The sequence below is a fragment of the Phasianus colchicus genome, chromosome 17 (assembly GCF_987193195.1).
Source record: "Phasianus colchicus chromosome 17, bPhaCol1.hap1.1, whole genome shotgun sequence".
Lineage (NCBI taxonomy): Eukaryota > Metazoa > Chordata > Aves > Galliformes > Phasianidae > Phasianus > Phasianus colchicus.
This window is the reverse complement of record NC_143452.1, coordinates 13775676-13801322: the sequence shown is the minus strand read 5'-3', so window position 1 is coordinate 13801322 and position 25647 is coordinate 13775676. Positions and strand designations below refer to the sequence as shown.

General features: G+C 41.0%; 2 protein-coding genes and 1 long non-coding RNA gene across 14 annotated transcripts in view; 1 reads left to right on the top strand and 2 right to left on the bottom strand.

Moving 5' to 3' along the window:
• The window catches only part of RIPOR3 (RIPOR family member 3), a 96069-nt gene extending 90458 nt beyond the window's left edge, over positions 1-5611 (bottom strand). For 10 of the 11 annotated variants that reach the window (XM_090152404.1, XM_090152398.1, XM_090152401.1 and 7 more), the window contains exon 1: positions 5471-5611. The gene's annotated coding sequence lies outside the window, so the exon portion shown is untranslated. Of the gene's footprint in view, positions 1-5175; positions 5449-5470 lie in introns of those variants that run through there. The other variant, XM_090152399.1, reaches the window with a different exon arrangement.
• An 82-nt stretch (positions 5612-5693) lies between these two features.
• PARD6B (par-6 family cell polarity regulator beta) lies at positions 5694-21118 on the top strand. Of its 2 annotated transcripts, none has more exons than XM_031615355.2 (3): positions 5694-5976; positions 9837-10059; positions 16653-21117. In XM_031615355.2, exons 1-3 carry the CDS (start codon positions 5911-5913, stop codon positions 17474-17476), a joined length of 1113 nt encoding a protein of 370 aa, XP_031471215.2. In that variant the 5' UTR covers positions 5694-5910; the 3' UTR covers positions 17477-21117. The 2 variants fall into 2 exon arrangements, with proteins under 2 accessions (XP_031471215.2, XP_090008543.1); XM_090152417.1 differs by lacking the exon at positions 5694-5976 and adding an exon at positions 6118-6262 and having other exon boundaries at positions 16653-21118.
• A 241-nt stretch (positions 21119-21359) lies between these two features.
• On the bottom strand, positions 21360-25196 carry LOC149915652 (uncharacterized). The gene is made up of 3 exons (XR_016471917.1): positions 22775-25196; positions 22567-22656; positions 21360-21717 (listed from the first exon to the last, which is right to left on the bottom strand). It is a non-coding gene; the product is annotated as an uncharacterized LOC149915652 (long non-coding RNA).
• Positions 25197-25647: the final 451 nt, after the last annotated feature.

Genomic DNA, 25647 nt, shown 5'->3' with positions numbered 1-25647 from the left:
TTCTCCATAAACATTCAGCAATTGTTGATGAATGGCAATGGGTGTCTTTTTTTTTTTTTTTTTTTTTTTTGCACAGAGGAATTTGATTCCTCACCTTTGCTCCATCAGCATTTCCATGTCAGACACCACTCTGTCAGACTGCCCCTCTGCTGCCAGCTGTCACACGGCAACAAAATGTAACGGGACGTTGGTGGGAAGGTTCAGCCCTGCTGCCACACCACCAACATCTGCCTCTGACATCACGGGCCAACATCACAAAATAGGAGGCATTACTTTTAGAGCAGCCCTCATAAAAAGATCATTCTACAATGAAATATTCAGGATGGTTGAAAAAATACACATTTACTGTTCCAGTCCCATCAGTGTTCTGGAATAATCAGAATAACATCATTAAGCCAAAGTATTGGCTTAAGTAACTTTTGTTTGGTTTCTAAACCAACTGAACTACAGACAGAAAACCCTGAGCGGACTGAAGTACTCAGGAAGATCCAGACTAAAGCAATTTCTAACAAAGGCATCTGTAAGCCAGAGCTCTGCTTATGCTAGCAATAGCTAATAACTCTGCAGTTAGTCTTCTTACTAGAGTCGTTATGCTGACCTGGACAAAGCAATCCACTTCCCTAGTGCTCTTAGTGCAAGTAATATGCATGCTAACTGCTTGTCTCTCCACCCTCTTTTCATTCTGCATCTTTTAATTTTAAAATGCTACTTGGATGCTTATGAACATGAAGTAGTTTGCACAGAAGTAGATCATCTATCAGTATACTCACTATGCACTTTTGCTACTATAACGCAACAAACTTTAGACATCATCCCCGTATGAAGGATATTTACTTAAATCCCCTCTGGGTGTGCTATAGTAAAAGTAATCTGTAATTATATGCCTCCAGAGTTCTGAGCACAATATTTCTGCTTCTTTGTGCATCTCTCTGCCTGCACTGGAATATTTTAGCTCATGGTGTTACAGACTGGGAGGGAATGCCCAAGTAGCTGACAGAGCAGAGTTCTGAAGCAACAGTGGGCAGAGGCTGAACGCCCACAGCTTCAGTATTTCCAGATGTGACATACATGGAAGAACTGAACTGCTTTTCCTCCCATTGGCTTGCTCTTTTCTGTTTTCACCTATTATCACTGCATCAGTTCTATTCGGTTAATAAACAGTGATGGTTCTATACTATTACTGTATAAATGTCTGTCTGGGTAGCTCTGTAGGTTCACGGTGGGTTTGACTCATCCATGTGTGCATGCAAAAAGTAAGCTCAGGAGAGCGAGCCAACAGTACACTGAGTCGTCTAAACACAATTGTTTTATATTTTCCCCAAATGTTGCTAATCTTAGTTTATGATTTCAGCAATAAATCTACGAACATTACAAGGTCAGCCGTGCAAATTACCAACACGCGCAAGGCTACGAGCGTACATAACGCACCGGGATACGTAACGCACCGGGAGTAAACGTGAGAACCACGGAGCAGGCGGCGCGCGACAGCACCACAGAGCGACAGAGCGCCCCCTGCTGGGCATCGCCGGCACAGCCCGCGCCCTCCGAGCAGCCCTGCATGACTCAGTCGTTAACTAATAATTCAATCATAATAAACGATAATGAACTGTTTTATAAAGTGCTGTCATTCTTTCTTGCGATTGGCTGCAGATATCATTTGCAAAATTAATATATTTTCTCACAATCAGACAAGCAGCGGAAAGATTACAGATCCTGCCTTCAGTTCTTCAACCATCTCTGCCAAAGCCCTTTGATTTGGCCCTGGATCCACCCAGAGGGCGCAAACTCGTCCTGAGCGGATCAGAAAGCAGCCAGAAGAGCCGGAAGCTCAGGAAGAGCTCCATGCCGGGATCCTGAAAGAGGCTGCACAGGGAGGTGGTGATGGTGCCCCATCCCCAGAGACCCTCGAGGCCAGGCTGGACCACACTGAACAACCTGATCGAGCTGTAGTGTCCCTGCTCACTGCAGGGGAGTTGCACTACATGGCCTTCAAGGGTCCTTTTCAACTCAGATGATTCTAAAATTCCATGAACCTAAAAGAGCATCTGGGACAGCACCAGGAAGGGACTTCCCTACAAACGGGATTTATTACCGACTGAAGACAGAACAGCACCCAGACCAGCAGCGCAGAGTGCTGAGCAGCAAACCCTGCAGGATGTGAGGACACGAAGCTGCGCTCTCCAGCCGAGCTCCAAAAGAAGACATTCAGCAACAGGGGCTCAGCAGACAAAAGATGGAAATATCAGGAGCCATCAGGTAACTCAGATATTCTCCTTGTTTGGTAAGAAATTGATTTCAACAGCAGAAAAGCCTAATAACTTGCTCTACTAAGCACACTGTGGGTAGTGCCAAGCAATTTTAACAGCTATTGCAGGCCTTTCTGTATAAAACCATTCCTTTGTAGCAAAAAGTTATGTTCCTACAGTTTCACAGATTGCACTGACAGCGTCATTTATTCCAGGCCACAGCTACAGGCAGAGGATCCACAAACAGCAGTAAGAATCTCCTAAGAAAAACACAAAAGTTAAGTCTCTGTTCCAAAAAGTTTATTAAGCAGAGCTCTTTATCTAATTCTCTCTTTAAGAACAAGACAAAACTAAAATTCCAAAATCTACCAATGTGAAATTTAAAAGAAATTTCCAAGCAATTTCCTTTGATCCATCATATTTTTTCCTAATTTTTCATCAGGAATACTCAATAAGCACTGGAAAGGTAAATAAGTGCTGCTCAAAAAATACCTTTTTTTAAGGTAGTTATCTAATGGTGTTACCTAATGGGCTATGCAGAACCAGCGCCAGCACGATTCCTTTTGAACCACTTGGCCTTTAGGTTGCTACATACACACATGTAAGCGTTAGATGTCAGCTGATTAGTGCTAATGTGTTTAAATAATGAAGAATTTTCAAGGAACACAGAGTCATTAAGTAGAAATGGATTGCGAGATGAATGAGGGCTTTAAAATTCTGTAATCATTTTAGTTAGAAACCTCAGGGAGAACAAATCAATTTAACTCATGGCTTGCTAAGAAAGTATTTTCAAAAAATGTCAGACTTTTTCACAACTAAAGCCCCAACCAAGGAAAGTCACAGAAATACTCTACAGACCATATACTGCGAATGGCATACTTACAGAATTATTTGCAACAGATCCTCTATTAAAAGTCTGATATCAAAGTTTCAAGTCAGATTTTTCATTAAGAAAAGAAAGAAAGATGACTGAGGCTGAATCAGAACTCTCGTTGTCTATCCCATCTATCCTCAGCAGGTGAAATAGCATTAGTTCTTCAGCTAACAACGTAAGTATTTACTGAGCAAAAACTGTACTTGAAGTGGTCACTAGTAATGGATACCTGTGCAGAAAGTACATCAGATCTGGCCAGAAAAGGAGAAGCAATCTGTAAGAACAAACTCTGTGTGTAAAAAGAAAGAGGCAGAATCTGTGGTACGATGTTCCTTACTATCCTTCTTTCCTTATTATCCTTTTTTTATATATATAATATTTTAAAATAAAGTTTTATTTTACTTTTTCATTTTTCTCTTCCCATGGTAAAAATAACAAATTACTCCCACCAACCGATGATCACATTTGAGCTAGCACTGATTTATGCAAGTAAAGAATAGTTTTAGTTAAATGTAAAAACTGCATAATCTTCAAGTTATACAATAAAAGATGACACAGGTCATCAGTAGCAGTCAATACGTATTGGCAGATATTTGGCAGATATTTTCTGTTCTTTATTCTTGGAAGCAATCTTCCATCTCCAGAGAGAGCTGCCTGGAATACCATTCCACTTAGAAGTGGAAAATCTTCAGATAAGAAAGAAGCATTACAGCAGAATCTCACTGTACTCCATGGTGGACTTTCTGATCTCATTTTCCAATGAAAAGAAACAGAACAAAAGTCCTCCCAAAACGTTCCCAGTGATCCAGAGATTACCAAACCCAACCTGTCTTTCAGCTTCACAGAAGCTGAAACTGAACGTGCCGTGAATAGTCTCGATCAAGTCACAGGTTTTGTAGAATCTGTGACTAAAATAGCTCTGTAAACTTGTGCTACTCCTGGCCTCCCACAGCATCTTTATCTGAAATCAAGCTGTTTACTGCATTCCTTTCTCATACGTCAGCTCCTAGTGATGAAAGCACACCAGTGATTAATACTTTTTATTAGGTCAGTTCCAGAGACTCGAAATGAATTTGCCCTGACTCCTCAAGTATGCTACCACACCCACTGCATGGAACTCCAACCATTCTAGGAATGCAAGATAGAAAAAAGAACATGATCTTAGGTGATACTCCATAAATTTGTAGCAATAAAATTAGCTATATGCACAAATCATCTTCAGGAAGTGCTTCTTCCGAGGAAAATGGCAAATCAGCTGCTTTCAAAAACTCGAAAAGGTGTTCTTTCCTAAAGTTTTCCTAAATAGAAAACAAAAATGGAGAGTAGTCCAAACATTTTCCAATTTTGTAATTACAATGTGACAATGTGAAAGGTTTTATCCAGGTCTTGCTCACACAGCTGTAATCCACTGTCTTCTACTTACAACAAGATCACAGATTTTACCTAAATTTACAGACTGGAATCTGCACACAGCACAGAAACAAAGCATGCTGGATAGAGGATGGGAAGATGCGAATTAGCCTACAGGCGGTCTGACAGCAAACTAGACTTAGCAATATCCTCTGTACTAATTACAGCTTGTCTTGGCTTGAGAGATAGCTGCAATTCCTTTGCCTTTGGCATGACAGCAGTAACATCAACTGCACAAAACGGCACTGCCTTAAACGCCATTCAGGAGGGATTTCTATACACGGATTCCCGGCTGAGGCTGAAAGCCCGGCCGGGCGCTCAGCGCCTCGCCGCACGGGGCTGCGAGGCTCCTCGGGACGGCACAGACCGACGTGTCCTCTGTCAGCCCGCACGGCAGGAGGAGACGCGTTTCAAGGGGCTGTGGACTCAAACACGTCGGCCCACACGCTTTCTTTCTGCCTACACACATAGAACTCCCTCAACGAAAAGTCCTTTTCCTTCAGGTTTTAAAGCGCATCACGGTGCCCCGTTAAGGCCTGCCGACACCTGTGCCAAGGTCACTGCGCGACATCCACACGAAAGCAGCTGTCCTATCTCAGCATAACGCCAATAAAAAGGTCACAGAAAAGCCTTCAGACGCGTTACCGGATTATTAAAGGTGCTTAAAACAGAAGAGTCCACCAACAACGCCACAGACAGGATGGACTTTGCGAGAGCATCCAGAGAGGAAGAGCTGGAGCCTGCAGCCCGACACGACACCTCGCACCCGGCCGCACGCCGCGCCCCGGCTGACCGCCCGGCCCGTGAGGCGCGCAGCCCGGCAGGGCAGGCACAGAGCCGGGCTCCGTCCGCCGCAGCGCCGTGCTCGCACGTCAGACCCGCCCGCTCCAGAGCAAAGGTTGCCAAGGCAGCTGCCGGTAACAGAAAAAACCCGCCGTACTTCCTCATAGCGCTACGCTCCGTCCGCCGCCTCCGCCCCCGCCTCCTCCCCCTCAGCGGGGCGCCGCCCTCCATCTTGGAATCCCGCCGAAACTCCGCAGGTGCGCGGCCCCGCCGGTCTGCGGCCACCGCGCATGCTCGGGAGCGGCAGGTGCGCGGCCCCGCCCGGCGGCGCAGGCGCGGTGCCGGAGCCGCGCGCTGAGCCCGCCCTCCCACGGGCGGCCGCCGGGCTGGCGGGGCGGCAGGTGCCAGGAGCCGCCGTGGCCCCGCCCCCCCTGCCCGCTTTGTGAGGGCGGAGGCGTCGCGGCGGCCGCAGTCGGCGGAGCGGCCGCGGTGGCCGGGGCGGTCTGCCGGCCGGGCTTCGGGCCGCGAGGATCCCGCTCTTCTACCCGTGGGCGCCCGGGGCGGAGAGAAGAGCGAAGACACCGGGCCTCCGGCGGCATGAACCGGCCTCACCGCGGGGCGGCGGGCAGCCGGGGCCTCAGCACCATGGAGGTGAAGAGCAAGGTGCGTGCGAGGCCCGGGCGGCGCGGCCCTGCGGGAGCTCCCGGTCGCGGCGCAGCGCGGCGGGGGGCGGCAGCCGCTGCTGACTCACACGCACCTGCCGGCGGCGGCGCGGCCTGGAGGCCGGCGGGGCGGGGCTCGGAGCGGTGCGGAGCCGGGCCTGTGTGTGCGGCGGGACGGGTGGCGGCGGCAGCTCTGGGGGCGTCGGAGTCAAAAGATGCGCTCTGCTCATTTCTGCGCTCCGAAGCGCGTTCCTTACGTTCCTTACCTACGCCGGGGAGAGAATACGGTGAACTTAACGGCTGTGCTCCTCCCTTTCGGCGTAGCGGAGCAGCTCTGGCGGCTGCTGTCTGCGCTGGCGCAGCCCTCGCTCGCTGCCCGTCGTGCCGCTTCTCCCCGTTCCGGCCTTGCTGAGCGCCCGACGCCGCCGCGCTCCCCGGGGCTCCGTGCGGCCCGTGGGCATTTCTGCATCCGCTGCCATTGCCTGTTTTCTCCTGGTTGGCCGTGGAATTGCTGGCAAAGCTTCGGGGTTCTGAAACAGATCTTGCTTTTCATTTGGCTTATGGTCGTAGTGTTTTGTTAGCTTGTCCTTTTGCAGTTAATTGCGTTTACAGTTGTAAATTTCAATATACATTCGATGTGAAATCTTAACTGGTGTTAGGCTGCTTAAGAAATGTGTTAAAATCCTCTTCCATCGTATGGGCAAACTGCAAGCATGTCTCTACATGAATATGTTTTCTTTCATTGGCTTAAAAAAAGAAAGGTACTTTTGTGCCTCTCTTTTTTTCTAAGCTACTCTACAGTCTGTTTGCTGCATGTGCTCTGTTGCTTCCTGCAAGCCAAGCATTCATTTGCAGGGTAGGTGAGGCAGCCAGGAGCTTGGGATCTTTTTCTTTTCCCTTTTTTAAACATTAGCGTGACGAGTGCTAAAACTTCTAATAGAAAATATATGGTTAGCTTTTGGAACTTGCATGGATGATAATTATTATTATTTCTAAGTGTTTTTAACTTAACTGTCATATGGGCCAAGTCAGAATGCTCAGGAATACTTGGCTGCCATGATTCCAAGTGCCAGTTAAGTATAGATGTGACTGTAGTCAATGAAGTATTTGTTTATTCAATGCCCTTGTAGGATTGAAAGCATTCAGAATAATGTGTTTATAAACAATACTTCCTGTCTCAGCCCAAACCTCCCCTGTAGTGTGCTGTGCCTGATTAGAAGTACACTGAGGGATCAGCTGTGTGATGCCTCCTTTGGCATTCTACAGAGAAGCTCTCATGAACTGGGGCTCTCTTAAGAGTGTATTAGGAAGATTTTGAGGCTGAACTACTTGTTGCTAATGCATATTTTAAAGTATCTAGACTTAATGTAGCAGAGGAGTCACCTTCCTTCTATGAAGAGAAGAAGCTCTGAAAAAGAAAGAAAAGCTGTGTGCGAGGTAGAGGGGAGTGTTCCTGCATAGTGCTGTAAGTTTTGAAGGCTTGTCATCAGTGTACAGTGCTGTATTTAGGTAGCCCAGGTAAATAATCATGCCCTGACAGGCAAAACCATGCCTGCACAGCCCGTTATGACAGGGAATAGTATTTTATTTTTTCTTTTTTTGGGTACAGAATGAAATCTGATACGCTGATAAGCTCCAGCAACTGTATCTGTCTTATGTTCTGTCATTGTTACTGAAGATTAATAGTGTAGCAGCAGCATGCAGTGTTAGACAGGACATAAAGATGCTCCTCATAAGCAAGTCTTACTTAGGCAGGTATATCTGGTGATTTCCTTGTATGTTGCCATTGCTTGTGATGTGTTTTTCCAGATGAGTCTTCTGATTTTACATTTCTGTACTTCATTAAAGTTGCCAATTTTTGTTAGTGGAGTGTGGTGCAGCATTTGATACCAAATGAGAACATTACATGATATTAAAACAGACCGTGAATTTGTGTAGGTTTTCTTCTGTATCAACTTTATAGTAGCACTAAGCATGTGGCAAGTTTTGTTAGAGAATAACAACTGTGGAAATCATGGGGAGCAAAAAATTAACACCACATGCTTGAAAATCTGACCATTTGTATCCTTGCTGCAATCGCACAGTGTTTGCTTCAAGTTGGGAATAAGATTGTTGGTGCTGTTCTTTTAAATCCCGTTGTTGCTTAATTGTTCAAACTATGTTGTCTTTCAAAACCAAACAACTGAAGATTGATAGAGGGCTTGGAGAATTTCCGTAGTGCTCATACCTGAAATAGCTGAAGCAGGGTTCAGCAGGAACACGAGTCTCGTTTCATCTCTGACATCACACTTCAGCATGCTGCTTCTGACGTGCAGGAAGCTCCTCCTGCAGGCTATTGTTTGCTTTGTAAGCATGTATGAATCATCCCTTCTGACTTAAAATTACTGAAATCAGAACGTTTCTAGGATGCCTGCAGAGAATTCCATTATTTGAGAACTTTGAAGATGAGGTGTTAGAGGGTGTAGGCTGTTCTGCTGTGCCTATTGAGTCTGCATGGTGTTAATGTGCTAACAATAGGGTCCTTGTCTCCTTATTTTCATGCCTTGGTATGTGAGAATTCTAAAGCCTTTATTCTCCAGAACTGTTTTAATCAGCGGTGAGGTAAGGGTTGTTCTGAGGCCTGGTAATTTGCACCTTTCCACCTGCTGTGTGTAATACTTACCCGAGTATGTGATACTGAGACTTGAACTTCCTGGCAGTATTTCATTCTGCGTGCCCTTGTTTTCTGCTTAAAATTAAGCTAGATGAAGAAATAATTCAAAGTGATGTTCATTGTCATCAGTGGCAGAATTGACAAAAATGCCACCAAGCTGGAATCTTCTAGTAACCTGGTCGTTATTATCTCTTCATTCCTTTTAGCATCCTTGTTTCCATGTTGTGAGTGCCTGATACAGAGTGTTTGGAGGAATTGTTACCTAATACTCCTTGTTCTGTCCAGCACAGACAAGACCCAGAACACTGTAATCTGACCAGTTATGCTTGCCAGAATTTATCTGTCCATTCTGTACCAAGCGTTTACTACTTAATGTGTGCTCAGTTTAGTCTTTCACTAGCTGCCTCTTAAGCATTGTCAGTATTAGTTGTTAAAAAGTTACAGGTGATTTAAAGGAGTGATGTTTGAGGGGAATAGGGAGCTGGATTGTTTCTTAGGTCTTTATTTTGTATTTTTTTGTGTGAGCATGCTAAGTGCAAATGCTTCCCTAAAAGTATGATACGAGTGATTAAATGTGTGGGGATTTTGTATCTTCTCAACCTTGTCTGTTTTAAGCCTTGAATACAGCTAGATTTTAAATGGCTGTGCAATCACGATTCACTTATTGATGGCAGAGGCAAATCTTCTGAATGCTCTTGTGGAGCAGCTGGCTGCTCCCTTTTATTTCCTTCTTCCAGGGAGAAGCAGAATTGATATAAGAGCATCTCATGAAAGCTTTTAGTTTGTACTGAAAGTCACCAGCTATTCTTTATGTCCATTGGGTCAAGGTGGCTTTTCACTTCTGTACAGAACAACCAGGAACATGAGCAGTACTGTCTTGCATATGTTAACCATAGCTATATATTAATGTGTATGTACCATTCTAAAGCACTCTGAAACTTGTTTGAAAAATTGCAGAAAGTCATGTGCCATAAGAAGCTGGTCATATTCCTTCCTGATTTTGAGCTGCCAACATCAGTTCTCCCCCTTACCCAGAACATGGCTTACCTCATAAGTGTCTGAGAATCTGCAATTATTCTGGCACTTGTTTGTCACCCTATTGCTGTTTGTAGTTCTTAGTGCACTCTTAATTGTAAAACATTCAGAACATTTTTGTGCTTGAGTTGTCTGTTAGGTTTCCATATTAATGAAGATATATTTTGTTGTAGTTTGGAGCAGAATTTCGGCGGTTTTCTTTGGAGAGGTCCAAACCTGGGAAGTTTGAGGAGTTCTATGGATTATTGCAGCATGTGCACAAGATACCCAACGTTGATGTTCTAGTGGGATATACAGACATTCATGGAGATCTGCTGCCTATAAATAATGATGACAATTATCATAAAGCGGTTTCCACCGCCAATCCCCTACTCAGGATTTTCATTCAGAGAAAAGGTAAGCGTGCTTGATGTGGGTAATAAGTTGTTTTATAGTTATACTGTTTACTCAGTACGATAAATGGAGTGAATGCCCTATTTCATTGTGTTGAATTCCACAGCTATAGATGATCAGATTTAGTCACATCTGTTGCGAGAGTTTCCTCAGGCAGCGCGTTTATATGTCATGCTTTTTGCTTGTATTCAGTTTGGTTGGATAAAATCAAGTTAAATATTTAGCAAATGTTTATTTCTGATTTCATTCCAATGAAAATGAACTTAGAACTCAGGATTTCTAGGGTGTTGTGCTCTGTATGTTGGATGTATTTCATTTAAAATTCCTGTCTTGATTGGACAAGTGAAAAAGCTGTTACATGATGGAAAGGAATCCTACTGCATAAAGAAAGTATTCACGTGTCAATATAGAGACTAACTTTTAATATGCTGCTTCTGTAACACTTTCCTAATGAAACAATGTGGAGCTTTCAAAATGACATTGATTTCAATCAGCCAGCTTCACGTGTGAATGCTGATTAGTTTGTCAGTCGGCTTTTAAAAATAGCATGTGTTCTAGGTCCAAGTTCTGTTGTCTTTTTCTAGGATTTGCCTTCATTTGTGAAGCAGAATTCAGTTTTGAAGTTGTATGTGTTCTTGTCCAGAAGAACATAATCAGTGTAAAGATCTTAAGGGGATGGGAGGATGGGGAGTGTGGAGTTCTAGTCCTAGTGATGAGACTTGAGATTGTTTTAATTCAGAGAACACCTAACTTCTAAACTTGTTGATTTTCTACTTATTTAAATATGGGGGGGGGGGGGTTGTATATATGAATACAAGTGTGCAATTCCTGTAATGACAGACAATGAAGTGATTGTTCTTTAAGTAACACACCACTTATTGCTCAGCTATTTTGTAAAGATGTGTGCTGTTTCTGGTTGTTGCTTATCAACAGGCTTGTTTTCTCTAGGAAATACTTGGGCACCAGAAGCTTTTATTGACATTCTCACTCCAAAGTAATAAAGTCCACAACAAATGATTTGACACAAAAACAATATTCAAAAACAGTGGCTGCTTGCCAGCTGCTGTTTCTGACAATGCATTTGTTTTGTTTGTGTGGAGTTTAGTATAGTAAGGCCTGTATGCTTTCATTTCTGAATTGCCAAGGAGATGAACACAAGGAGTGTTAACAGAATGTAAATGTGGAAAAGGTCTATGATTCCATTTAATCTCCTACAGTAGCCATATGACGAGGACAGATAAGCCACTTTGTCAGACCAGGATTATTGGGTTACATTTAACACCATATGGTTTTTGAATTGTTACTGGTGTTAAACTTAATGCTAATTGTTACTAGTGTTACATCTATAATGCTTTGTTCTTCATACTTTTGGAAACTATGATGGATTACTTCTACGTTTCTGGTGCAAGGAATTGAGAGTAGAATTGATAGTAATGCACAACCAGAAATAAGATTAACCTAGTTAAGTTTGTAATGCCAAGAACTGATTGTCAGAAAAAGCTGTGTAGAAAATAGTCTCTGCCAATAGGAACTGCATAGTCTTCTGGCTATGGAGTTTTAGGAACCTAGATTGGCATCTAAATCCAGCACTGTAATGCATTGTGTTATTTGATCACTTCTAATTGTGTTGAGGCTGTGAATCTATTAGCATCTTAGCTGTGTAGATCAGGGGCCTGCAAGTGGAAAGCAAGGAAATATTTATTCTATATATAATTTTTGATAATTTATTACAAATAAGGCTGAGCTACTTGAGTTTGAGATCTGTGCAGCGTCTTACTGCTTAGGTGTGTGTAGTCCATTAGTCCATCTAACTGCACAGCTTATTGTGTGTACATCTGTGAATTTGAGAATTGAGTGTTTGAACCAATATGTGCTATTAATGGGGCTGCTTTAAAACTATAATTAATGATAAATAATTCAAGTTAATTTTCTTCCTGTATGGTTCATTGTGGCTTCCATAAACTCTGCTGAATCACCTGAAGATTTTGCTGGAAAAATCTTTTTAAGATTCTTATAAAGCAAAGCTTTCTTTTCGTGTTTACCCAACAATAATAGTTGGGAATTTAAGATCTTTAGCAAAAAGTTATTGCTGACTTGGAGGAGTGGCAGCACAGCGGAGGGAGTTTGTATTGTTTTAAAAGAGGAAACTTTATTATGTTCTCTTGCTGGTCTGAAGATTTATTTTTGAAAGCTGGTGTAAGATATGAGTGAACTACAATAAAATCAGGTGTAAATAATTCTGTCCCTGTATCCAAGGAAAGCTGTAAGTGGTTGAAAGGAGGGCAACAGGATTCTTTTGTAATGTCAGCAGTAAGTGAAGTGGTGATGATGCACGTCTAACTTAAGGAATTTTCGCATGTCAGAGTAAGCATGCTTCTGTTTAATGTTCACTTTTGATCCTTAATTTATGGGAACTGGGAAGTTATGCATCCAAAAGACTTATGTTTACTAGCTGATGTAGTAAGAAACCTGGATATCCTTTAATGAAATGAAAGTATTCATCCTCTCAGGTTTTTCTAACTACAGCTACTACTTCTGTAACACTTGTTTCAGCATTATGTCTAAATTAGAACTTGTTATAGCACAAGTTATGGCTGTCAGTTTGTAGAAAAGTTGCCTATTGGAATTTCATCTCGGAGTTTAAGAGATTAACAGGTACTGCTGACATCTGGAACTTAAACGTTGGACTGCTGTATCATGATTACATCCAGATGTGTGGGAGTCGCTCTGTCTGAGAAAAGTCTTACTGTGAATAAAAGCATGGAGGGGGAGGCGGTTCCCGCAGACACTGAAGGGCAATTTGGTACTGGGGGTTTGTTTTTGAATACGTTAATCTTAGGAACAAGAAGTCAGACCATGATTTCAATTTAGCATCTGTGAAAATTACTTATAGTTGTATATAGTAATTTCCTATTTTTACACATGATGCCTGGTGCATGGCTTTATAGAATAAAAAGTAGGTTCTTAATTCACTTCTATTTCTTGAGGTGGACTTTTTCCATGAGAAATAAATTTTTAAAAACAACTTTCTGGAGAAGATTCCTTCTGTCTGTGTCCTCTTTCTAAGAAAAATACGAGTTTGTTGTAATTTGGGCCTAGTTAAGAGAGATGATTTACTGGGACTTATTTGAAAATAGTAAGTTGCATTCTTATTCCAATATAATGATTTGGTGTTTGTGCAATGCAATTGTTAAATTACTCTTTGTGAATTACATTGGTTTGCCAGTAGGTCAGGAAAACATTGTGAATGTCTTGAACAATATTGAATTGAAACCAGATTTGACACTTGCAGGCAGTTTTAAATTTCCTGCAGTAAGTGCATACAGATTAGTGCCACCTTGGGTTTGAAACTGCTAAGAAACAAATCACTTCAATGCTATGTGGCCATTCTCCTTAACGTTATCTGTAGTTAATACCTTGTCCTTTGGCTTTATGCCAAAATATCTTTCACTGTAGCTTTAATCTGATTAGCTGGGTGCCAGAACAAAGATGCCTTTGTACTCAGGAGTATTGCTTTAACTTCTCCACTGCTGAACAAACTTTCTAAACAGTCATGCTGTTTGGATGAGATATGGAGAGATGAGTTTTCTTCATTGACCTTTCATTGTTTTTTCCCCCACAAATTATGCAACTTCAACTGTATTTCATAAGGTTTGTACTCATTTTGCATTGTTAGGCTTTTAAGACTAGCTGTGGTACAAAAATCAAAGCCTCTGCTTAGATGTAATGTAACTGACATGTAATTTGTAATTTTGGTATACTTCAATTGGAGTGTCATGTGACTTGCAGTATATTTCTAAAAGCAGACGTGCCAGCTCAGTGTTAAGAATTCTAACGGTATTTATTTTGCAAAAGACTTCTGAAGGTCATATCTATTCCAGTAAATATCTTCTGTTAGTTTGATTAAAAAGCACTTCTGAGTCTCTGTTAGTCCACACTGATGAATTCATGTATTTCTTTCAAAGCTAGTCCTTCTGCAACTACTCTTCACGTTTCACTAGGATGAGAAATTTGGTTTGCACAGAAGTGCTAGGCCACTTTGGCTGATGGTTACTTCTGTGTGTTCCTGGCTAGTGAAGAAAGCTGTGAGAAGCTGCGTGACTAGTTTTAGAGCTAACTGTTGGGTAAGGAGCAGAGAAACTAAGTGGGATCATCTGTGAGATCCAGCAGTTCTTCTGGATTGTATGAAATGCCTGTTTGTATGACTGGTGCATTCCAAGTCTACCATTCAGGCACAGAAGACTTGGCTGTAGCAGGAGAGGGACTGTGCTGTGTGCCTTCCGTGAAGCTGGAGTTGTTTTACTGGCCAGCTGGAGGAAGCTGGGAGCTCAGATATGACATACGTTCTGTCATATCAGATGTAAGAATTACTACATACTGCATCTGAATCTTTGACAAGAATCTGAATTTGTGCACTTGAGGTTCATGGAGGAAATCCCCCAAAACTGAGTACTCTTAATGTTGCAATACTTCATATGAATAGAAGGTGAATACCTACCTGTTTTGATACAGTTTTCCTGTGTACAATTTCCAAACCACTTCCTGCACTAAACCCAGTGGAAACCCAGTGCTTCACTTGTACTGGTGTAAGTTAGTACCTGTGTACTACTGCTTCCATCAGCATTCTGCACTGCAGGCCAGAATGTTTTGTCTACAATCCTCCTCTTCCATCTTTTTTCTTAAGGAGAGCTTACTCTAAATACATGAATGTATGGCCCAAGGTCCGAATAATATGGAACTAATCAGTCAAAATACATTCAACTTGGTAACTAGCTTTATGGAGAACTTCCACCCCTAAAGGTATATGTGTATATATATTTTGGAGCAATGTTGTATTAAATGCCCAGAAACCTGTCTTGTAAATGCAAACCAATATGGAAGTTTTTGAAACAAGGTAAAGTGACTTATGGGCATGTCTTATCCATGCAATATTGCTCTGGTCTTTGAGTGTTTTTCACTGATTTTGCTGCCTTAAAATCAGAGTTCCAGAGTATTAAAAATCTGTAGCACTTAGGCACGAACTGCACAGAACTTTTTTGAGAGATAACTGAGTTCCATGCCAGCTGTTGGTAGGGAAAGGGAAAACTCATGATGTAAAAAATAAACTTTGCACTCATTAGCATTCTTACTGATTTCTAATATTCAGGTCACTGTTATGTTTTTTGTATTAAAGTCTGTGCTATTGCTTCCTTGCTTCCATTACAGATTACTCTGTATTTAAATGTGAAGGCATTTAAAGCAAAGCCCTTCTAATTTATTTCACATTGTTCTGTAAGCAGGGTAGTTCCAAATTTAAAAAAAAAAAAAGAAAAAAGAAACTATTACAACTCATTGAATTACAGAAATCCTCACAATGTAGTGACCAGGTATTTAGCTTGAAACTGGTCTGGTTTGTCAGTAGATAAAAGCAGAGCGTCTACTCATACTTTGATAAACTTTATGAAAAGATTAAAAGAACTGCTTCGTGTTGTCTGAGAACTGTGTGTTAGTTTTCAGCTGTGGAGTACAGCATTATTAATGGCTGATCTCCAGTCAGATATCTCAAAATAAATTTTACACAAAGTGTTAAGCTTGCATTTGCAGAAGTGTTTTGCCGTAAAGTCCACTTATTACATGCTTTGTTTGGGGAGGTGGCTTTTATCTTGAGTATTTTTAAATTAAACCACCTTTTATCAGAAACTGACTTGACTCTCTTAGACATCTGACAAACAGATCTTCGTCTATTTCTAAAGCCTGCTTGCTTGATGCTAGATCTAATAATTTCATTTAGTCTTTTCTGTTGAAGAACAGCTGACTGAAAGAACCTTTCAAACTCAGTTCAACATTTTTGGAGTTAGAGTATACTTAAAATGGAAACTTCCTTTGGAAAATGGGCACTTTTTTGGACAAAGAGTTACTGCTGTGGAACACATTTATTTCCATTAGAAATATTTGAATGGCTCAGATTCCTCTTTTTTTTATGAAGAAGACATACACAAGTCATTTGTGCACTTTCCTATCAAACAGTGGCAACTGCAGCATTGCTTGTACATACAGTGTTGCTAGAAGTACGTGTGTCCAAGGTCTCTTTGTTTCTGTTCCACAGCCATTTTACCTACATTGCATGGGGGTGGGGAGAAGAGTGCAGAATGCAGTAAGGTTTCTGGAGTTTGAATCCAGGTCACTTGGATCGCTTCCAGGAGCTGGGCAATAATGAGTACTCTGGCTGCTTTCCCTTTTTCATTCTTTCTTTTCCAACGATGTGAAACTAGAGAAGAGAAAACTAACAAATAGAATTACTCTGAATAAAATTAAGATGTTTTTAGGAATGTGCTTGTCCTTTCCATTTCTAACCTTTCTCATGCAGCTAGTTCTTTCTCTTTGCTCCGTTAACTTGCTTTGATTTTTCTGAACTGTTCTTTCCTTTGGTAACCTTGCAAGCCTTGATAAATTGCGTAGCATCAGAGCTCTTGTCTCAAGTATAGAAAGGAATATTTCTACTGTAGCAAACCAGAAACCTAGATTAGATTGTTCATTCTGCTAACCTAAAACATGAAAGCAATGCTACATGGCCTACATATAAAGTGACCTAATCAGCAGTGTGCTATGTCTTACAGAAGATGCAGACTACAGTGCCTTTGGTACCGATACTATGACAAGGAAGAAGAACGTCTTAACAAACGTGTTACGTCCAGATAATCACAAGAAGAAACCACACATTGTCATTAGCATGCCACAAGACTTCAGACCAGTGTCTTCTATTATAGACGTAGATATTCTTCCAGAAACCCATCGCAGGGTACGACTTTACAAGTATGGAACTGACAAACCCCTTGGATTCTATATACGGGATGGCTCTAGTGTCAGAGTAACGCCACACGGATTAGAAAAAGTTCCAGGAATTTTCATATCCAGGCTTGTCCCTGGGGGCCTGGCTCAAAGCACAGGCTTACTGGCTGTCAATGATGAAGTACTGGAGGTGAATGGCATAGAAGTTTCAGGAAAAAGCCTTGATCAAGTTACAGACATGATGATTGCAAACAGCCGTAACCTGATCATTACAGTCAGACCAGCAAACCAGAGAAATAATGTTGTGAGGAACAGTCGGAATTCTGGCAGCTCTGGTCAATCTACTGAATCTAGTCTTCCAAGCAGCACACCAAATATTTTAGCAAATTTCTTGCAAGGAGAAGAAGAGAGTGACGAGGAGGACATCATTATTGAAGATAGTGGTGAGCCACAGCAAATTCCTAAAGCTGCACCTACCAGCCTGGAATCATTGACGCAGATTGACCTGCTCCATGAGCCAACACAGAATGGCTTCCTTCCTTCCAGTGAGGTGAACTTGAATCACTCAGCATGCAACATTAGCATGGAATACGAAGTACAGAACCCAGATCATAAGTCATTAGAAGAAGATGGGACTATAATAACACTATGAAGTTACATTGGTGTACTCTGTACTGAGCAAGGATGCTGTACACTTTTGATTTGGCATAATATATAATGTTTTATACCTCTCCATCTACTGTGCACTGCAATTTGCTTAAAAGGAGGAAGAGATAGTAAATGTAAGAAATTCACAATGATGTAAGTTGACTGACTCTGCACTTCCATGTAAATACTTCACAAATATAAAGAATAGTTGATAACTGACTGAAATTTAAATTGAAGGTGAAGGATAGCTAAGAGATAGCTGTGAGCTTTCTCTTAACGGTACTTTTGTTTGGTTTTTTTATGCAAAATACTATTGGTTCTATGGAATCAAACTTCCATTAGTGTCTGAGGTTGATTATCTAACGTGCTGTGGTTTCACGTTCAACTGAAGTGCTGCTTATATACGATGGAGCTGCTTTAGTCAGTTAATTCCTCTTCTGGACCTCTTCTGGACTGCTGTTTTGCTGATAGAGCTGTCTGTGTATCTCTGCGTATGAGAAAACAAAATAAGCAGGAGATGGGCTGGGAAAGAGGTACTCTTGTTGGTGAGGTTCCTGAGTCATTGAGCAACAGCAGTATGTGAGGTCAGCAGCTTATCCTCAGACAGGGCCTTCTGAGGCTGACTGCCCTGCTGTGGGTGTGTAACCACTGGCTCGTTAGTCACGCATCTATACTGTTTTTAATTTGCCTTTTATCATGAGGTTCATTTACTTTCAATTACACTATGATTTTTAAACCCAAATGTGAAACTTTTTAACACTTCTGTATCTCAGACCTGTTCTCATTTTAGTTTGCAATATTTAGGACATCATCAAATTTAGTTGCTAATCTCAGTGAATAGTAAAGAAATCAAGTGTAAACTTAATACTATGGAAATAACATTACATAATCCATGTAAAAAAAGCAGTCCTAGCAGAAGCTGTAAAGATTTCTGCTAGTGAAGCTTGTTGTTATGAGTCTAAATGATGTGAAAAATGACTTTCTTCATGCCTACACATTTAAAGCAGCTTAGATTGACTTAAATCCCTGTACTTAAAAAACAGTTTGAAATCAGGATGAGACTTCAGTAGAATTTGTTTGAGCAGTATGATATTAAAATTATTCATTCTAATGAATTAAACTGTAAATGCTGATCTTCCTGTGCACCACTGACTGGGTGTCTTGAATATTATAGAGCTGGTATGTATAAAGCAAAATAAAGATGACAAGTCCTGATACTGCAAAAGCACAAGCAAGCAAATTTCCTAAGAGAATGGCAGGGAGAGGCTTCTAGCACTTTCTCTCCTTCTTAGGATCTTCTTTTTACCACCTGGCACTCTGTTCCCCACCTGACTATTTTGGGAATGTAACTCCTTGCAGGAAAACTAGATGGGAACTAATAAAGTTGGGAGGATGGTGAATGGAGCTTCTCAGCAGGGATCCAGCAGTCTGAGTCAATCTGTAAGAAAGCAATAGGATGTGACCAGTTCTGTACAGTGCTTCCAGATTCTTGGAAGCTCTTCTGCCCTGTGGGGAGAGATGTAACAAGCAGGAAAGGAGATGAACTCTTTTTTTTTTTTTCCCAGTCTACTCTGGGGAAACATCTACCTCTGGTAACTTTATTAATATGGGGCTATCTAGAAGTTTAGTATTAAGGCATCTGCACAAGGGTTCATAGTGTATCAGAGGCTAAAACTGTAATATAAACAAAATTGCTTCAGTTATTAGTGGCATTAAATTTTAATGCATTTGAATTTGAAATTAATAATCTTAACATTGGAGTTCAAATCTCACGGGCGTTGAAGTGTTTTACTTATTTTTGCTAATTATTGATATGAAGCAACTGTATCTACTTAGTGTGAAATGAGGAAAATCTTCATTCTGCAATATGTAAACTTCAATAACACCTTTTCTGATTTTCTGACAGTGCTGCTCTACACTTCCTTTACTGAAGGAAGATTGTTTACTTTAAAGTATCATCTTCTTCCTTTATCAAAGACTTTCCTTCCTGTACGAAGTCATCAGCTGATGGTGACTTTCATTTATTATGCTAGTTTGCACTTCTGTGCCTTTTGTTTACTTGAATGTATTGTGAATAATTAAAGGACTAAAGGCGCTTGGATGAGAAAAGAATGAGGTCCATGGATACAGAAGATGAACTGGTAGCATACTGAATGCAGGTGTGATGCTCTCATTCAGTGGATGTCTGCTGTGGTGCATTGGCACTTTGCAGCTTGGGTGCAAGATGAGCTATTAACTTAGGCAGGAGGGTTGATTCTGAGAATGCTAATTACAGAACGTTACAAGGTAACCTATTGCTGAAGTACAAACACCCAAAGTTAGAGTGCTGCCAAACTCCTGTGTTACCCAATTTGTACTTTAACAGATGCATGGATATGTTGGATATGTATGCTGGTATGAAGGATTTGTAGAAAACTAACTAGGGTCCCACTATAAATTGCATGGAGTTCATTTCTTAGGACCTTTTCTGCAATTCTGTAATCTAATTGATCTAAATATGTGAGATAATACTCTTGATGAGTAATGTCCTGTTTTACAGAAACTTGATTACACACATAGCAGAACTATGCATTTGGGATTTGGTTAAAGCAAAACACTAAATGTATGTACTAAAAACTGATTTTTAGATGTATTTATGGTTACAGAGACAGGCTGCACAGCATGTAATTGCTAAATGCTGCAGTGACCATGAAGTTTCTAAAGTTCTTCCACATCTTACTAATGTATACACTCTTAATTATCAACTTTTTTTAAATTATTATTTCAGGATGATCAGTGGTTGATTATGAATGGCTAAACTTTATATATATATATAATGGTACTAAGGCTCAGTATAGGGTTTTAAAACATGCTGATATTGTTAGCCTTTCATTCACTACCTCCTAAATTTTTAACATCTTTATAATTTTCTCCTTGGACGAAAGTGCTTAAAGGCTTGACTGTTTCATACAGATTTTTATCTTTAGCTAAAAGAAATCCAGAAGTGATAGTGAGGTTGCTACGCATGATTGACAAAATTAAGCTGCTATTAATGTAATCTTTGTGTATTAAGTATCCTGTATATGTAAACTGTATTTTCAACCCAGATTTTATAAATTAATTTATAAATATCCAAATTACTTAAAAATGGAGCAGAAAACTGAAATTTCTTTGAGTAGTGTTATATATTGTATACCTGTATGGGGGAAGTCCTTCACTGCAGATGGGAGATAAGTGCACCTTACTGGGAAACAAGCAAATTCTTCATAGAATTAAGATGCATTTATTTCTGCTCTGGTACTGGGTAAGTCAAGCCTAACTGTGAATCATATGTTTTTCCACAGCTGAATTAAATTTAGGGCGATGTTCTCACAACCTGTCTTTAACATGTGTATTTTTGTGAATATTATGTATTTTCTAATTAAATTCTACTTGGAATGTGATTTTTACATCAATGAACTTGTTTAAAATGTCAAATATCAGTATTTTTCTTACAACTTCAATGTATAATGTACATTGTTAGCTCACTGAATGAAGATCGATTTTATGAATCTGGCTAGCTGTAGCTGTATATTAGTCTTATATTTTTACAGACTGGAATAATAAATGGATATAGAAATAAAATGGCTTTTTTTCGTAATTACTTTTAGACATGTAAATGTGAGGAAGAATGCAATGTTTGCTAATTCTGAAGTGTGACTATAGATGGGCTTCTGTTTTCTCTTGGGCACTTGGTGGGCTATTTGCACATTAGCTTAATGTTTGCTTCCTCTGCTCCTTTCTCTGAAGCAAATCTTTACATGTGGAAAGCATGCACTGAAACTTGTCCTTGGGTGCTGTTGACTGACCTGTGATGTGCTCGTGCTGTGATTCCTATGGCAGCTGCTAATAATGAATTTTGCATTTGTTTCACTTGCCTGAAGACCACTTATGGTAAAGTATAGGACGTGAGTGTGGGAGATGGTTCTCTCTCATCTGTCACCACTGCCAAATGCTGCTGGCGATTTGGAGGTTTTCCTTTACTGTAAGTATTTCTTACAACTGTATTAATGTTTCTAACTTTACCCAGTCCCCTTACAAATGTTTTCTTATCAAATATATTGGCAGCCCTTGAAAAAAATTTACCTGGTGACAGAAGATTTGAGTTTCTTTAGGTCTTTGCAGCTGCTGTTCTCAGGGCAAGCCATAGAACTTCTGTGCTGTACCTTCCTTTATATGTGCATGACTGTAAGTTCATTTGTTTGGTTCAGAATTCTTCATGCTTATCTATGGGAGGTAAGAGACTGCAAACTTTTAATATCGATATGCAGATTAAGGAATCTGTTTACTTCATCTGTGCACTTGATTCAGAATGCCTTTTGTCTGGAAGAGATTTGTTTGCACGGAACCTGACAGAGCTTTCCTAAAAGGAATGCTGAAGTTGGCAGGGTATTCTTGAATTGGTGTCAGATTTAAAAAAATTCATACTGTATGGAAACTTAGATGTAGTGTTTTTCTAACTTAAAATCTGCTATCCAAATGCATGAAGCTCTGAAACGTTTCTGAGTTACTGGCTTTTCTGTAAAATGTGAATTGTTGTGGGAACAAGTTAATTCCTAGTATTGCTGTTGAAATTTAAGGATCGGATATTCTGAATGAATTGAATGCTTTTTTTTTTTTAAAAAAAAGAGCAAAATCTGAGAAGGTTAAGGCTTTTAAGCTGTTAATACAGACCCAGAGTGAATCTGAAGTGAGGGCACAGTTCAGAAATTAATCAGACGCTTAAAGAACAAGACTAAAATGCAACACCATTTCTACAGATTACTGGTCTCTCCATGTTGCTTTCCTAAACTGAGACTAATTGTAAAAGGAAGACTAACTTGCTGCTGCTGCTGCTGCCTCCTTGAGGAAGAAATGCAACCGTTAAATGCCAGTAATAATGTGTGGAAAAAAATATTTGAGGAAAAATACTACTGGCAAGAATTTAAGGCCTGCAGGAAGACCCAAAGATTGCTTTTCTGACAGCTGTTAGCTGCTCACAGCTGTCCTTGCTCTGTGTGTGATCAGGCTTTTAGATACACTTTGCTTTCTGTATGAAAAGAGAATGAAACTGGAGAAGGACCTCCCCACACTTACCTGTGCAATTCGACCGAGGAAAAAATGTCAGCATCTTTCACAAAAGAGCCTCGAAGTGGGACTTGGTCTCTGCAGCAGTGTTGTACCCAGCTTGTATGGAAGCAAAAAGTGAAGAAAAGGAGTCAGACACTGTCAGTTAAATATTTGCTATATTTTGTGACCTTATGGGTGTAAATATTTTACCTGTGAATGGCATTAAGTTTCTTACCTTACGCAGGTGAAGTTTTTATCTCAACTCATTATACTAAATTCTCAGGATCATTTCCAGTGCAGTTCAGAATTGATGTTTGCAGATACAGACTTGTTTGAATTTTCAAAAGGAACACACTGAGACACTTGGTGTAACAAAAAGAAAAAGACTGAGATCAGTGCTAAACACCCCATTCACAGTTTTCTTTTTATCTTGAAATTAGCTGTGGCACTCCTAGATTAGGTTTGCCTGGGTTAGTTCTGCTGATCGTGAGAGCTGTATTTGGTCCTGAAGAAGAGAGATTGTCAGCCTCGAAGTAGCTTCATAGACTCTTCCAGTACTAGCTTGAAGAAAAATATGCACTGCATGTTAGCAGTGTTGCTTTTGGATGCAGTGGAAGCAAGAAATGGTACGGCTGGTTCTTGGAGAAGTGAGATTGTAGCCAAGATTAAAGAATTCAGACTGCTTATGCAGCGATGATAGATCAGTTGTGTACTTTCCCCCTCAAACAGGAGACAGATTCCTCTCTGATGACTTTATGTAGCGTGTTTATTTTTTTAAGTGGTTTAGAAACATGAGGCACAAAGCAATTTGAGGAAGTGCTGTGCTATTTTACCAGCACTTCATGTTAAAGCCATTTGGGAGTGTTGCTAATAATTTCCTGTCCTTTGAATTAACATTCCTTTCTACTTGAACTAGTACTTTATTACCCAAGGAGATACCTTGCATTTCATCAGAGAGGAAGGTTTGTATTGGGCTCTGTGATGCAGTGCCCATGTTTGCTCTCCAGAGGAGAATATGTTTTTTTCTCTGGTTCAATGATGCTTCTGAATGCCTTCTTCAAGCACATGGCAATACCTTGTTATTCAAAACGTTTTTGGTGGTAGGTTTTCTTTTTTTGGCACATGTTGGCAATGCTCAAAAACAAAGAACAGAGTCTGAGGGACAGATGGATACAGATGGTGTGAAAGGCGCTGCAGAGGGTAGGAAAATCATCCCATTCAGAGGTTCATGCTTGTATAAAAACTTTATTGGTGTGGTTCAGACAAATCTGATGTGTATCTAGCATGCCTGAACAAATTCTTCAAATAAGTGCCTTGTTTTTCACAGCTGCAAGACAAAATGGAGGGAAGATTAAACAGTAGAAGGCAAATAGGAGATGTACTAACAAAGGATGCAAAGTGACCCAGCATGATAGAGAGAAATATTTAACTTTGCAAAAGCCAAAATTTGTTTACTGTAGACTAATTGGTACAATTTAATAATGAGATACTGTCTCTGCTGCTTGCAAGCCTTGCTTCTCTCTTAGAATCATGACTGTAACTGTGCTACCTCCTGTTGTGAGACCCCGCATTTTCTTCCAAGGATTTCAAGTTTTGTTTAACTTTTTTTTCAAGTTATTTGCTGTTATTCTGAATGCTGCAGACCCAGTTTGTTTGTTTTTAAAAAGTAGGATTCATCTTTTAGAGGAAGCAAAAGATTTTAAATATGCAAAGAGATTTCTGTGACTTGGAGTGCTACATGAGGTTACATAAATGAAATTTACAGTTTAAAAACTATAAATATTAGGAGCTTAAGTCCTGTAAAAGCCTTGTTATTAAGCCTGCCCTTTTTATCCTGTGCTGTGAAATGAGAAGATGTATTTTTGCAAACTTAAAAACAACCAGCCTAAAAATGACTTGCAAAAGATGATCTGGGCACACTATTAGATGTTGAAATTCTGTTAATTGTCTTTCAAAAATATTTCAGGTGGTGTTCATCCTGAACATACCCCTTCACACACTTCCCCCTATCTCATGTAACTTGGTTTCAAAACAGTTCATCTGTGATACACAACAGAGGCCAGAAATGTTTCTGGATCTGGACTTCATGCTTCCCAAGCACACTCTTCAAATCTCACTGATGTTTAACCTCATGCACCTTTCAGGCATACAGGGTAGAAACCACTGGAGTGTACAGCAGCAATGTTTGAGCAGAGAACAGAACTACGCGTGGTAGCCGTAAATGTTTGTTCCCTTTGCTGTTTTCTTTAAAGCAAATCTTTGGAGTGCAAATTCCTAGCAAGAGCTCTGCCCTGAGCTGAAGGGTTTGCAACTGAAACAAAGCATGTGCTTGGAGTCTCAGGCCCAGAGGTGCAATGTGTTTTCTCTACATAATGTGGAGCGATAGCAGACGATTTCTGCAAATGCTGTACAATTTTTCAGGTAAGAGCTTTCTTGTCACCGTTGTATCATGAGGTTCTGCCTGGTGCAGTTACCAAAATGCTGCAGGCTGGGCTTGGATCTCAGGCTGTTCAGATCACTGGGAGAGAAACTGCAGGCTGTTTGCTCCTGCTGCTGTTCCTCCAGGTGCTGCATCAGGCCTGGCTCCGAGCAAACCACGTGCTATAAATTGAGCGTTGTCTTGGGAATGCTAGACCAGGTTTGAAGTTCTGCCATTATTCAGTGATAACTGCATCTTGTCCCAAGCCAAGGGAAGCTTTGCAGGCCAGTGTGTTCCTGTCGTAGTCTTCTCCTCTGCAAGCACTCCAAATTAGTTTCCATGGTATTTCTAATAACTGCACTGCTATTAGGGTAGGCGGTGGATGATGTTTTATCCTCCTTTGCCCAGCTTGCGTGCAGCCCCACGCTGCTGCTCCCCTCCCTGCCTGCAGGCGCGACTTTTCCGCCGCGGTGCGCCGGGCTGATGGAGCCGTGCGGAGTCCGCAGCGCGAGTCCGACCTCGTGCGGCCACGAGCGGTTCTCGGTGCCGCTATTAGCGACCGAGCAGCTCCCAGTGCCTGCGCGGAGGCGAACAGCCGACGTGTTGGGAACAGGCGGTTCTCGTCTCCGCTGGGAGCGTTACCGTGATCCTTTATCCTCCAGAGCGCTGTTTCGGCGTCGGGCTGCGTG